This window comes from Typopeltis vanoorti, chromosome 25 (genome assembly GCF_054136105.1).
Source record: "Typopeltis vanoorti isolate ZY-2024b chromosome 25, IOZ_Tvanoo_1.0, whole genome shotgun sequence".
Lineage (NCBI taxonomy): Eukaryota > Metazoa > Arthropoda > Arachnida > Uropygi > Thelyphonidae > Typopeltis > Typopeltis vanoorti.
Window position 1 is genome coordinate 58,868,300 of NC_143573.1, and position 14,197 is coordinate 58,882,496.

The 14,197-nt window shown below is 34.3% G+C and overlaps 1 protein-coding gene across 1 annotated transcript in view; it reads right to left on the reverse strand.

Annotated features, from left to right (window-relative positions):
- Positions 1-14,197, reverse strand: part of LOC150092771 (uncharacterized) — a 427,707-nt gene that overhangs the window by 20,892 nt on the left and 392,618 nt on the right. The window contains exons 18-19 of the mRNA XM_090414274.1: positions 7,734-8,048; positions 1,126-1,284 (exon numbers count right to left, since the gene is read on the reverse strand). Of these exons, the coding sequence (XP_090270400.1) occupies positions 1,126-1,284; positions 7,734-8,048 (474 nt within the window). The remainder of the gene's footprint in view (positions 1-1,125; positions 1,285-7,733; positions 8,049-14,197) is intronic.

The following is a 14,197-nucleotide window of genomic DNA, read 5'->3' on the forward strand; positions in this document are numbered from 1 at the left end:
GAAGAGGAGAGAAATTAGTCGGAACACTAAATTAGCTGTATACAAGGCAGTGTTCAAACCAGTTTTAACTTATGGATCTGAGAGCTGGGTCAGAAGTAAAACACTTGACCAAAGACTAGAGACTGCAGATATGAGAGTCCTGAGAAAGATTAGAGGCGTGAACAGATGGCATCAATGGCAATATCATATTAAAAGCGAAGATATTAGGAAAGAACTTGACATTGTCAGCATCCAGGAATGCATTAGCAGAGCTAATCTCAGGTGGTATGGTCACTTAACCAGAATGGGGAAGGAAAGATTATCAAAACAAGAGTTCTCTGCCAGGTTGGTAGGAAAACGACCCAGAGGAAGACCAAGTTATAGGTGGATTGATACAGTACAAAGTGCCTTAGACGATAGAAATATAAGATCTGATAATGTTGGAGTCTTGACAAGTAACAGACTGATTTGGAGGAAAATTATAGATAGGAAGTTAGTAATGATGTAAATTTTTCATGTATTACTATCATATCCTGTACACCCCTTGAGGATACATGTCAGGAATTTGATGATGATATACATACATACATATACACATGCACACTGCAGTGATTTTTGGTCTTGGGCTCAAAACTGACTGACGAATGATATTCTTACTACAAGAAATTCGATATTTAGGATCTTACAATTTATTAAATTAATTCATTTTGTGTTTCAGTATGATAGTTTTGATTGAAAAATTGGACAAAACAAAACTGTCTACTGCACAATGGTTGTGATAATGAATGGTGCTACCATACAAAATGTGACTACAAAATGCACCATTTTATGACAGTATTTTATTTTTTAATGAAACTTTAAATATCGTAAAATTTCACAGAAGACTATAATTTCTGAATTTTCAATGTTTTCAAATTCTTAACTGATTTCAAAAACTTTCATTTGCACTATGCATATTAAATGAACTAAAACATGGATAGATCACAATCCTTCTTCAATGATCTGGATCTGAAGAATATAAACAATATTGCAAGAAAATACTTCTGAATAAATTAAAATAAGTTAAAATGGAAAGCACAACTTATGAATATAACAAAATCTTCACAACATCCACTACTCTAGGAAATCTAAACTAAAGTTATTTACCCGAGTTTGTGCATCAATAAACTTGACACCTGTATAAGATATTGAAAGGATCACATTAGGAATTTTTCCTATCTCTCTTGTGGAAGCCTTTAACTTTTGGATTGATTTTCTTGTTGATTCCATCCCTTTTAGTTCTTTTACAAGTGTTGAACCTAAATACTGAAATATGCAAGCAGGCAGACTTTAAAACTTTGAAGTCAACAAATCTGCTTTAATTACAAAGTTAGTAAAATAGCACAAGGCAATATGATAGCACATTGTTACTGAAATCATATCAGTATAAAATTTTCTGCTAGTACAAAGTTAAATATAACAAGCAATAAATGATAAAACTTGCCATTTAAGTGTAGTAAATTGAACCGTGGAATGCATTGCCTGATGGAGTGGTGAGAGCGAGAACGGTCAATGAGTTTAAGGAGTGGTATGATAGACTGTGTTTCTTAGGAGGGACCTCCCCTTGATGAGTCTTGACAGACTTTATGTTCTTAGGAAGGACCTCCCACGATGAGTCTTTTGACTCCATGGAGGCCTGAATAATAAAAAAAAGAACATTCTTCCTAATCTATAACTATCAAATTCTTCCCATTTCCAGTCGACATGTTCTTCAGAGAACAGAGTACTTTTTTGTATTACAATACTCATCAATAAACTTGGATGCTCTGCTGAATTAGTTACACATTTCAGTTTCAGGATTGTGGGCTATGTATATTATTCTAAATATTCTATATTTAGAATAATGTACATAGCCCACAATCAGAATTCTTCATTATTAAGTTTGTATACATAAATTTTATATAATTGGCTCTGTATCTGTCAGTATTGACAATGCCTTTTAATTGGAAAGACCTACGTTCAAATCCCATCTAGGGTGTACAGGGCTCTTCAAGTGAAGGCAAGTTTGTTGGTCTCATTCAAAGGTAGTGGGTCAGCTCCAAGTCAGGAAGGGACACAAGCGATGAACATCCAACCTGCATTAGTCAGCCTGAGGAGAGGGATTGGCACAGCTAGTGCGAACAAGTCGGCTTCCCAACTAGACAGAGATTTAAGGATGGACAGCTGTCATGAGTTGACATGGATTTCTGAAGCAATAGTTCAAGAGACAGTGAATAAGAGAAGTATTTCTTTAGAAGTTTAACTGTTAGGAAAGTTGTGTTACTGGTTACTGACAACTCATTTTGTGTTTGATAAGTTAAGGTAAAAAAAATTCTAAATTGTTGTTTGACAATCCCATAGACTAATTCTTTTCTTGATGAAAATAAAGTATTTCAGATGCATAATTTCGATATGGATAACAGAACAATGCTTCAAATGAGTAACTCATCCAGTTCTTGATATATAGAAAGCAAATAAAGAAATTTCATGTGTACATATGAAATTTCTTTATTTGCATCCGAAAAAAAGAACTATTAAAAAAAAAACATTTTCCTATATTTTCTGCTAGCATGGTAACTTCAAAGTAAATAACAGCCATGGTGTGAAAATGTACATGATCAGTAAGCTGCCTGCTACAATAACATAATAGCCACTCCAATAGATCCTTAAGAGTACTGTAGTACTGCCCAACCAGAAATATTCACTATTATAATATGCTTTCTAAGATCTCTACATTGCATTTCAGTGAAAAAAAAATAATTTTATGCGGTCATAAATTTCTAGCAATCAAGCACAAAGCATTTCAGAATAACTCAGATTCACATTTTAGAAATATAAAATATGATATATAAAATATGACATTTTAGAAAAATAAAATAAAATATTTAGTTCTGTATGCTTAGATTTTAAATTTTTAAAAATCTAAAATTCTAGTATAAAGTGTTGTAAATATATTAGAAGTAGATTCAAATATATATATTTTTGCTTTAATTTTGAATTCCTACCAAGATGTCCTTGATTAATTGGAAAAAAAAAAAAATTATGCAGTTATAATTCTAACATAAGTGTTCTCTTGTCTAAACGTCCCTTGAAGGTACTCAAGAAATTTATGACGATGATGATGATGGTGTTTTATTGTAACCAGCCGGCCTGGTTGGCCAAGTGGTTAGCATATCTGCTCTCCAGCTAAAAGACTGCGGATTCGAATTCTGCTGTGGGTATGGATGTTTGCGATTGTCTGTGAAAATATTAGTGGTGGTCGGTGGTAGATGGCATTCGTGTAGATGATGAAAGTAATTGTGCGTGGTGGAGACAGAGTTGTAGAGTAGGTGCCCTCCTTCGATGAGTCTTTGGACTCCCTGGAGGTGTTATGTAATAATAATAATTATTATTATTATTTTAGTTTAAATGTAAAATTTCAATCATCCAACATGAAACTATTGACTATTTATCTACTTCTGTTCATTGTGAATTTATTATTGTTTATCTTCTCAGGATGCTACTTACATTTGATGTAAGTAGTATCAGAGATTGCAATATCTGTTTGTTTCAAGTACTTATCCAACAAGAAATCTTAACTATTAAACAAAGTCCATAAATGCTACAATTTTAAAGTGGGAAAAAAGAGAGGAGATTATTTCTCTCACATTCACCAGATTAAAGTAAAATACATGGAACTTTTTATTCCATATGTGAAAGGGGATTCCAAATATGTTATCTCAGGATTCTTGGAAGGTTCTAGTCAACTTCCATCTTTAAACTTGTCAATGAAATCTGCTAATTATCATTGTCATCAACATCAAATTCTTGACATATATCCTTAGGGAGTGTACAGGATCTTATGATACTACTACATGAAAAGATACATCATTACTAACTTCCTATCAATAATCTTCCTAGAGATTAGCCTGTTATCTGTAATCATTCCAATATAATCAGATCTTATATTTCTGTCTTCTAAGGCACTTTTTACTAAATCAATCCACCTATATCTTGGTCTTCCTCTGGATCTTTTTCCTGCCATCCTGACAATGAGCACTTGTTTAGCTAGCTAGTCAACTTCCATCTTTCCATCTAATATGATACTGCCATTGATGCCATCTGTTCAGTCCCCTAATCTTTCTCAGGACTATCATATCCATGGTCTCCAGTCTTTGATCTTGTGAGTTTTATTTCTAACCCAGCTCTCAGATCCATAAGTTAAAATTGGTTTGAACACTATCTTGTATACAGTGTTCAAACTTTTATACCTACATATTTTAGCATTTCTGGTCAAATATCATCTACTCCAGCTGCCTTTCCACATTCCAAGTTTTTGATAGCATTTTCTACTTCAAGTAGGGATATATTCCAGATGGCATTCCTGTTGAATGTTTTCTACCACCATGTTGTCACTGCTTGTTTCATTTAGCAATCTTTCAAAGTAATTACTCCATACATCAAGAATATCTTTATTCTCAGTTTTCATGTCCCCTTGATTATCTCCAATTTCTTTTACAGCACTCTTTCCTCCATTTCTGAGCTTTTTCAATAGCCTCCAGAATATCTTACCACCTTCCTGATATTTATTTTCAATGTTCTTATGAAAGTCTTCTACTACTCGTTTAGCTAATTTTACACAATGCTTTGCTTTCATACATTTTTCTCTGTATTCCCTAAAAACACAAGGTGACTCCAAGGTCTACCATGGAGTTCTGATTTTTCTATCCTTGCAGATTACCTCACCACATGCCTCTCTAGCTGAATCCCAAAGTTTTATTTAGGAATTGCCACTGAAAATCTCCAAGGTTTGGTTCTTGTTTTCAAACTCTTTCAGTTTTTCTTGAATAATATTTGAGTTTACAGTTCACATCTGATAGCTGTTCAAACTTTGATTCATTTCAAAACTTTCTTACACACCCTTCTTTTCAATATGAAGTTAAATTTTATCCTGCTTAACACTAAATGGTGTTCACTTCTTATTTCAAACCCTCTGTATACTCTTGTGTCCTGAACAAGTGGGAAAACATCACTGTCAACAATATATCAATGAAACTTTTCTTATTCCTTGCTTCTTCTCTCCGTGTGAATTTGTCCACGTTTTTATGTTGGAACATGGTGTTAGTAATAAATAGTCCACGTCCTAAGCAGAAATCCAACAGGTATTTGCCAATATTATTAGCTTTGCTCTTTTCTCCAAATCTTCCCAAAATATTCCTGTATGTCTGACAATCATTTTCTACTCTGGTATTTAGATTTCTAACCAGGACAAACTTTTCCTTTTTAGTTATGTCAGCTTCCTTCTCTAATGCCTCAAAAAATAGAACCTTCTGTGGGATCATAAGCACAAATAAGTCTCACTGTTCAGTTTCCCCGTTCTGATATTAGCCCACATCATTCTACTTGTCTTGTCTGCCATTCAATATGATTATCCTCATATTTATCTTCCCATATAATCTTCCCAAAATATTCCTGTATGTCTGACAATCATTTTCTACTCTGGTATTTAGATTTCTAACCAGGACAAACTTTTCCTTTTTAGTTATGTCAGCTTCCTTCTCTAATGCCTCAAAAAATAGAACCTTCTGTGGGATCATAAGCACAAATAAGTCTCACTGTTCAGTTTCCCCGTTCTGATATTAGCCCACATCATTCTACTTGTCTTGTCTGCCATTCAATATGATTATCCTCATATTTAGTGTTTAATATTATAGCTACTTCTTATCCCTGATTGTTATTTCCTGAATATAACATCTCGTATTTGTTGCCTAGATCACCTGTTTTTGTCTTATTTGTTTTGGTAACATCTCTTATGTCGATCTAGTACTTATCCAATAATTCTGCTAGTTCCATTTCTTTCCCATTGATGTTCTTATGTTAAGTTGGGGTTTGTTGCAGTAGCTGACTTTTTGCTGTTCACCTTTGTTCCTTGACAAAAACTACAGGGACCTTGTTGGGACGTCGCCCTTGACTGGGCGACATCTCAGTCAGCATGAAATTCCGTCATTTTGAATTATGGTTGAAACCAATAAGAATATAATCTGGTTGGCTAAATCCAAAGTTGCCAGCCCATCCTCATTTGTTTGTTCAGTATCCAGGTAGATGCCCAACAAGGTGTGCTACAAGAAGGTGAAGATTGGACATCAGGTCAGAAGCCCTGGTCAGTTCTCCACATTCCCCAAAAGGCCATGTGGAAGTCTCAAGGTATCTAGCCTTGATCCTTAAGTACTGCTGCCAATTATTACTCTCATGAAGACAAGCTTGTTTTCTTGGGTACTATCAGGTCCCATTCTAGTATTACTGGAGCCTCTGTAGTCAGTACCACTCAGCCAATCAGGCAGCCGGCCTGGCTGGCCGAGTGGTTAGCATATCCACTTTCCACCCAAAAGGCTGCTGGTTGAAATCCTGCCATGGGCATGGATGTTTGCGATTGTCTGTGAAAATATTAGTGGTAGGCGGTAGATGGCATTGTAGATGATGATAGTTGGGGTTCGTAGTAGCTGGTGGAGACAGAGGTGTAGAGTAGGTGCCCTACCTTGATGAGTCTTTGGACTTCCTGGAGGTGTCATATAATAATAATAATAATATGAACCCCTTTGGTCGAAAAGACTTGGGTTCAATTCCCGTCAGCGACATAAGGAACTTTATCTGGTCTCTTTCGACAAAAGGAGAGTTAGCCAATCTCATATGGGGGTGGAGGGTTTTTTTTTCTCCTGGAAACTGGTTTTTCGTCCCTGAAAACAGACAAACTGGCCAGAGCGGCATAGGGGTAACTGCCTTATCCTTGTATTACGGTTAGAAAATCCAAGCATACTTGGAAGGCCGTGGGTGCTTAAGTGCCTGTTAACAGCCACTGATGATGATGCTTGTATTATTACCTATCTTAATCAGTCAAACTGGTTGTTCAGCCTAGAAAGAGATTTGAATATCAAGGCTACAACATAAAACCTCATAGTTCTTAATAGGTTGTAGTTTTATCTTAGCATACACTTGATTTAAAAGATACATTATGAAGCATGCAGTTATTTATCAATATAAATTGATAAATAACTGCATTATATCTCCTACTTTTCTCTACTTTTTTTTTTTTTTTTTTTTTTTTTTTTTAACACTGATGTTTTACATAAAATATGTTATTAACTAGTTTTAGTTGATTAAATGTTCAAATTTCTTACTGTGGTCAAACATTTCTTTCTTCAGATGAACTATTCTAAATATGAGATGAACAAATAAGGAAATAGATATAGAACATTACTAGCTACTTAGTAGTCTATGTACTAAAATAGTAGTACATAGACTACTATTGTGAAAGGCATCTAAAAAAAAAAAAGATATAATGAACATAAAAAGAAAATACTGTAGTCATTAAAATATTGTGCATGAATTTGAATTATACTTGTACATGACTTACTTGCAGAATGCAAACAAGTGTTAATTTGCAAATAGAATAATAAGCTTTCAGATATATTCTTGCACTAATCCTTTATGTATATACAATCAAACAGAGTACAAGTATATTTAAAAAGAAGAAATTGGAAAGGTGTACCACTTAGGTGTAGGACTTATAAATGGCTAATCACAGAAGAGTAAATCCATTTAAGATCTTTATAAATCAAACATTTTATATAAAGATAAACTTTACAAAAAATGAAATCAAGATAGAGAAGTTGATTCCTAAAACATACTTAATACTGTGTTATCTATCTTTGGTAAAGAAACAAAGAACTAATACATGACTGAAGAATGTGTTATTTTACCTGTGCTGAATAATTACAACAGCTATCAATTAATACTTCAGCTTCATGACGCCACTGGGTAGCCATTAATGTGGGAAAACCACCAACCAGTTGTTGTGGAGATTCATCTCCACCACTGTTGCCACCACTTCCTCCTGGCTCAGTCATAAGCTGTGTTGGAGGTCGTATCCGTAGCGATAAAGCATCTTTACCATCTACTATCAAGTGGGAACTACTAGAAAATAATGACTTTGGTATCACAGTAGCATAATCTGAATCATTTGTTTTTGATTTTGGAGAGAAATTGTCAATGCCTAATTCTAGTAGCCTTTGATCCTAAAGAAAAAGGAAAGAATAGATAACCCATTATTATAAATGCATGGTACTACAATAAAAACATCTGTAACAACCCATAAAAATTAGATGAGGTAATTAGTTAACATTAATAATTATAATATTAATTACTTGAAAATAGGTAAGCACACATTTACAAATAAACATGGTAGCTTGAATCCAGGTCTACATAACACTGAGTTTTGTTTATATAGTTTTTTGAATCAAGTTGTCATTGCCATTTCTATTGAATTTTTTTTTTTTTAGTTATATACAGAAACAAAGCTAATTTTTCACTTTTATGATGGTGACCGGAAAGGATTGGCAAACTCAGATATGTGTACTGTTACATAAAGAGATCAAACTTCAATGAGAACTGAAGATTCAGTAATCACTTTTGTATTTTTCATTTTTAGAGGAAAACATCTGCTTGATGCAACAACTCTTGATATTATCAACATTATAAAATGAGGGATTTTGATTCATGAGTCATAAATGTATCATGAATCAAATTAATTCTTAGTGTAACAGTATACGTATCTGAGGTCCCCAATCCTTTCCAGTCACCATCATAAAAGTGAAAAATTAGCTTTGTTTCTGTATATAACTGGGGAAAAAAAAAGAAAAAAAAAAATCAGTGCTATCACTTACCAGTGCCAGAACAGGACATGCATTTTGTGCACAGAACATGTCTAATTGTTAAAAGTTGAAAAATTGTATTATTGGCATTCCTTTAAAGAAAAAATATAACTTTCTATTTCATTAGATTATTCTAGTTACAAATTCCATTCATATTTTTTAAAAGCAGCATGTTTTTATTATGCTTTCTGCAAACTTTGTAAACACAATTGATCTTCGCTATAGCCAACATGTATAGATAACAAGAATAGTTTGTTATAGTGGATGGTTTGCATAAATAATATGCAAATATTATTTATGCAAATAATATAATATAATAGTATAATAGAGAAAATGAGAAGTGGAAAGACTTCAGGCAATAATAATATAGCAACAGAAATATTTAACTAAAGCAATTGCTGTTGATAAACTGTAACTGATCTTTAACAATGTGCTAGAGACTGAAAATATACCTAAACAGTGAAAGAAGCAATGATAATTATAATCCCTAAGAAAGGAGATCTCACTAGATGTTCTGACAGTAGGCTCATTTTCCCCTTCAATTCTTGCTAGAGAAATTGGAGGGGATTATCCTACTGTCAGAACCTGAAGTTTTTTTCTGTTTTTAAAATATTGATAAATAAGATAAAAAAATGAAGTAGAGAAGATATTGAGGCATGAACAAGTTGGTTTTATAACAGGTGGGAATACTGTGCTCACATTTTTACCTTATGGAACACCACTGAACAAAGCATAGAATTTATAAGCCCATTATACCTAAATTTTATAGATTTTGCTAAAGCATTTCACAGTATTAACAGAGAAACATTAATCCATCAAAAGTTATGGCATTCCTGACAAATATGTGAGAGTAATCAAAGAAACATATAAGGGAAGTAAAAGTTGTGTTATTGCACAGAAGAAGAATTAAATGGAATCCTATGTCACAGTTAGAAGATCTCGATTATGCTGATGACAGAGTTTTGATATCAAAATATGATCTATACAAACAAAACTGGAAGACTTGTATAGAACAGCTGAAATGGTTGGCTTAAAATAAATATGACTAAGACAAAAGTGCTTAAACTAATAGGAAATGTGCTACAAAAGAGATCAAAATCAATCAGCATGCTGTAGAAGAAGTTAAGAAACTTTACGTACTTGGGAGAAAATGTAGGTACTGAAAGTGGAACTGACAGGAATATAATGCAAAGACTGATAAAAGCTAATACTGCTTTCAGAAAATTAAAAAATATTATGAAAATCTTCAAAATACCACAATAAAACCAAAATAAACAATGATCCATATCCCTGACCAAAAAGGAAGCTAAATTAAATAGTTTTCAAACAAAATGGCTGCATAAAATATTTAAAATATTTTGGCCCCTTGTATAGCAAACAATAACTTATATAAGCTGACTGTGAAAAAAAAAACATCATCAATGACATAAAAAAATGCAGATACAAATGGATTGGACCAATACTGAAAATGGACAGCAGAGAGATTCCTAGAGTGGGTTTTCACATGGATCCTAGAAGGAAAATGGAAAAGGCTTAAACTTGGCAGAGAATGACAGAAAAGGAAATAAGAATGGTTGGCTGGAAGAGCTAGAGAGAAGCCAAACTGGTGGCTCAGGACCTGGAAGAAACGGATCTCAGCCTTATGTGCAAGTAAGTAAGTAAAGTAATTATATTGAGCAAGTTTATTAAAATGGTTTTTGCCATAATGAAAGTCAACTGTAGTTTCAGGAAAAAATTTGATGAAAAGAATTAAATTGTTAGTATTATTATTCTCCTAGTTTACAGAAAACCATTTATAACTGTTATGAGGTAAGAATATGAAAACCAAAATTTAAGTCAGTTTTATCCTAGTTATATTCTATTTTATATATAATTATAAAATGTGAGCAGAAATCATCTGGCATCACTTGAGGAAAAAAAAAGTGGAATTATCCCAAAGAGATAATGCCAGTAGGAACCACTGATATATATAAATGAAGCTTTCTTTCATTTTTAAAACTGCTAAAACTTTAAAATTCCAGAATATTTTCATTCATTATTCAATCATTTACTCTTATTATTTAATTAATCATTTATACTTTAAACCTGACATGATTAGATGATTACCAGTGTGATTTCTATATAAACTGATGACATGAACCTTGAGCTTTTCTGACTGATCAAATAGTATATATATATACACTATTATATACAATTATAATCGTATATACAATGAAAGTGATATTGTCTATCTTAATATGGGATAATTTAGATGTAAAGTGTTAATGATAACATCATTAACACTTTATACTGCTAGTTTTAAATTACTGTTTAGTCATTTCTAAAACTTCAGAATAAATAACAAGGTCAGATTATTTTGCACGTTATTTATGGGCATCATCTGTGAAGAAAGAATTCACAATATGGCTAAGGAAGCATATAATATAGGGAGGAAGCCAAAGATTTGTAGCTGGTGATAACGCCAGAAGATGTGATGGTAGGGGACAAAGAGAAAGAAAGTATGAAGGCAGTGAATTATAAGGAAAATCAACTTTTGTCATGAACAATAAAAAAGCACAGGGCACACATAACAAAGTAATGTTAAGATAAAAAAAATGGTAAAAATGAATGTAGAATGTAAAAGGGAACTATATTCAAACTGATTTTAATCAGAGATAACTAGCACTTTCTCAAGCATATTATTTTAGCACAAAATAATGTACTAACTATCATATGCATTTGTGGGCAATTTGTGATAATTACAGAGGAATTTCTCTACTAAGTGTTCCAGGTAAGATTTATGCAAGCATACTTGAAAAGAGGTTGTCAAGACCAGATTTTCACTTTAAGACAAAGCGTTAACAAATCATGGGAATATGACAAGGAGCTGTACTTAAGTTTTGTAGATCTGGAAAGAAAAAAAAAATCCATATGACAAGGTGCTCAGAGAAAAACTTTTCAAAACACTACAATTATGTGGAGTGAATGAAACATTATACAGAGCAATACACAGTCCAGATTTAAGTTGTCTGTCAGTAGTTAGAATTGAAGGAAATACAGGAAGATGGTTTGATGCACATTATCTCCACTCTTATTCATTATCTATATGGATCACATTATGAAAGAAAGTTGCATTAGACCTGATATTAGAATTAGAGATGTCAAACTTAGCTCTTTACTTTATGCAGATGATGTTTTCCTAATAACATTTAGTTCAAGTCTCCAGGATTCTCTAACTAAATTGAATGACAGCTGTAACAAATTTGGCATGAAAATCAGCAATAAAAAGACCAAAACTGTGAAAATAGGCAGGAGCATAGAAATTTTAAATGAGCATAGAAATTTAAATTCTACATTCTAAAAATTATTCTAATTAAATTCTACATTCTAAAAAGAATTACAATATTAAACAGGAATTGCATGCGAAAAAGAGGCTATGGAAGAGATATAAGGAGACAGGTGAAGAGATGCATGAGGAATATAAGACACAGGCCAGAAGAGTGACTCGTGTGGTAAGGAAAGCGAAACTGGAATATGAGAGGAGATTGGCCCTAAGATCCAAAGAAATTCCTAGGGAATTTTTTAGCTATGTGGCCAGTAGGAGGAGAAATGACTGTGGAAGAATGATATTGTGGGATAAAAATGGGAATAGAGTGACTGATGCAGAGGACATAGTGGAATTGTTTAATGAACACTTTATTGGAGTATTTCATCCTAGAGGAGTCAGTTTTAATGCTAGAGGGATAGGACTGGTACGAGGTCTGGAGGTACAGGAGGAGAGTGTGTTTCAGATACTGAGTACTCTGGATGTCAGTAAAGCTGTGGGACTGGATGGTATTTCGCCACGAGTTTTGAGAGAATGTGCTAGGGAATTGACAGTACCTTTAACGTGGCTTTTCAATGAAAGTCTGGCTTTGGCAAAGGTGCCCAGGGAATGGAAGGAAGGTAAGATAGTGCCATTGCATAAGGGTGGTAACAGACTGGAAGTGTCTAATTATAGGCCAGTCTGTGTGTCATCAGTAGTTGTTAAGATCTTGGAGAAAGTAGTGAGGGACCGTGTACAGCATTGGGCAGATGAGGGTAATGTTATCTGTGAGAATCAACATGGATTTGTGAAAGGACGCTCTTGTTTTAGCAATATGCTAGCCTTTTATAATAAAGTTACAAGAGCATTAGATGAGGGAAAGGCATATACTGCAATTTTCTTAGACTTGGCGAAGGCATTTGACAGGGTGCCACATGATAAGCTGATATTTAAGTTGCAGCTCATGGGTCTGGATGTCAGATTGGTCAACTGGATTCAGGATTGGCTGTCTGATAGGTATCAGAGAGTTGTGTATGGTGGAGCAGTTTCCAGGAGGCAGAGGGTTACAAGTGGGGTCCCACAGGGCTCAGTACTAGGACCTATATTGTTTAACCTTTATATCAATGACATAGCCAGTGGATTGCAGGGGGATATTCAGTTGTTTGCAGATGATGCGAAGCTTGGAAGGATTATTAGTAATAGTGCAGATGTGGTAGCCCTGCAAGAGGATTTAAATAAGCTAGATAGATGGGCAAATGAATGGGGGTGTCAGTTTAATGCAGCAAAATGTAAGGTCTTGAGGTTTGGGAAACATCGATGGGATGCTGCATACTCTATGGGAGGAGTTATACTGGAGGAAGTAGGGGAGACAAGAGATCTGGGGTTGATGATTGATAGAAACCTGAAGTTTAGGGGACATATTGCAAAGGTGGTGAAGGTAACACAGAGGATTGCTGCTATTATGAGAAGGACACTGACCTGAAGAGATAAGAGGGTTATCATTCCGTTGTATAAGTCTCTGATCAGACCACACTTGGACTATTGTTCTCAGATTTGGTCCCCAGGATTTGAAGGGGATAAATTAACTGTGGAAAGGATACAAAGACGGATGACAAAGATGGTTTCAGGACTGTACAAGGATAGTTATGAGGATCGGCTGAGAGAATGTGGACTGCAGAGTTTGGTGGATAGAAGAAGGAGAGGTGATATGATTGAGACTTTTAAACTGTTGAGAAGTGGTTACAGGGTTGACACTGGGGAGTTCTTTCGCTTGGTTGATCAGCGGGAAGGAGTGATGACAAGAGGCCATCCCTGGAAGTTACGAAAGGAAACTGTGAGCAAGAGGGTAAGGAGTGGTTTCTTTGTGTGGAGGGTGGTTGAGCCGTGGAATGCATTGCCTGATGGAGTGGTGGGAGCGAGAACGGTCAGTGGGTTTAAGGAGTGGTATGATAAACTTTGTGTTTCTCAGGGGGGGACCTCCCCTCGATGAGTCTTGACAGACTTTATGTCTTAGAAAGGACCTCCCTCGATGAGTCTTTTGACTCCTTGGAGGCCTGAATAATAATAATAATAATAATAATAAATGCAGAGTCTAGAAAAGTAAAATATTTCAGCTATTTAGGCACAGTTTTTAGGGTGAAGATTTCAAGTTAAATCTGGAAATTGACAACAGAATAAGCAAAGCTGATATGGTGGGTAGCTAGCTAAATAAATTTATATGGAATAAAAG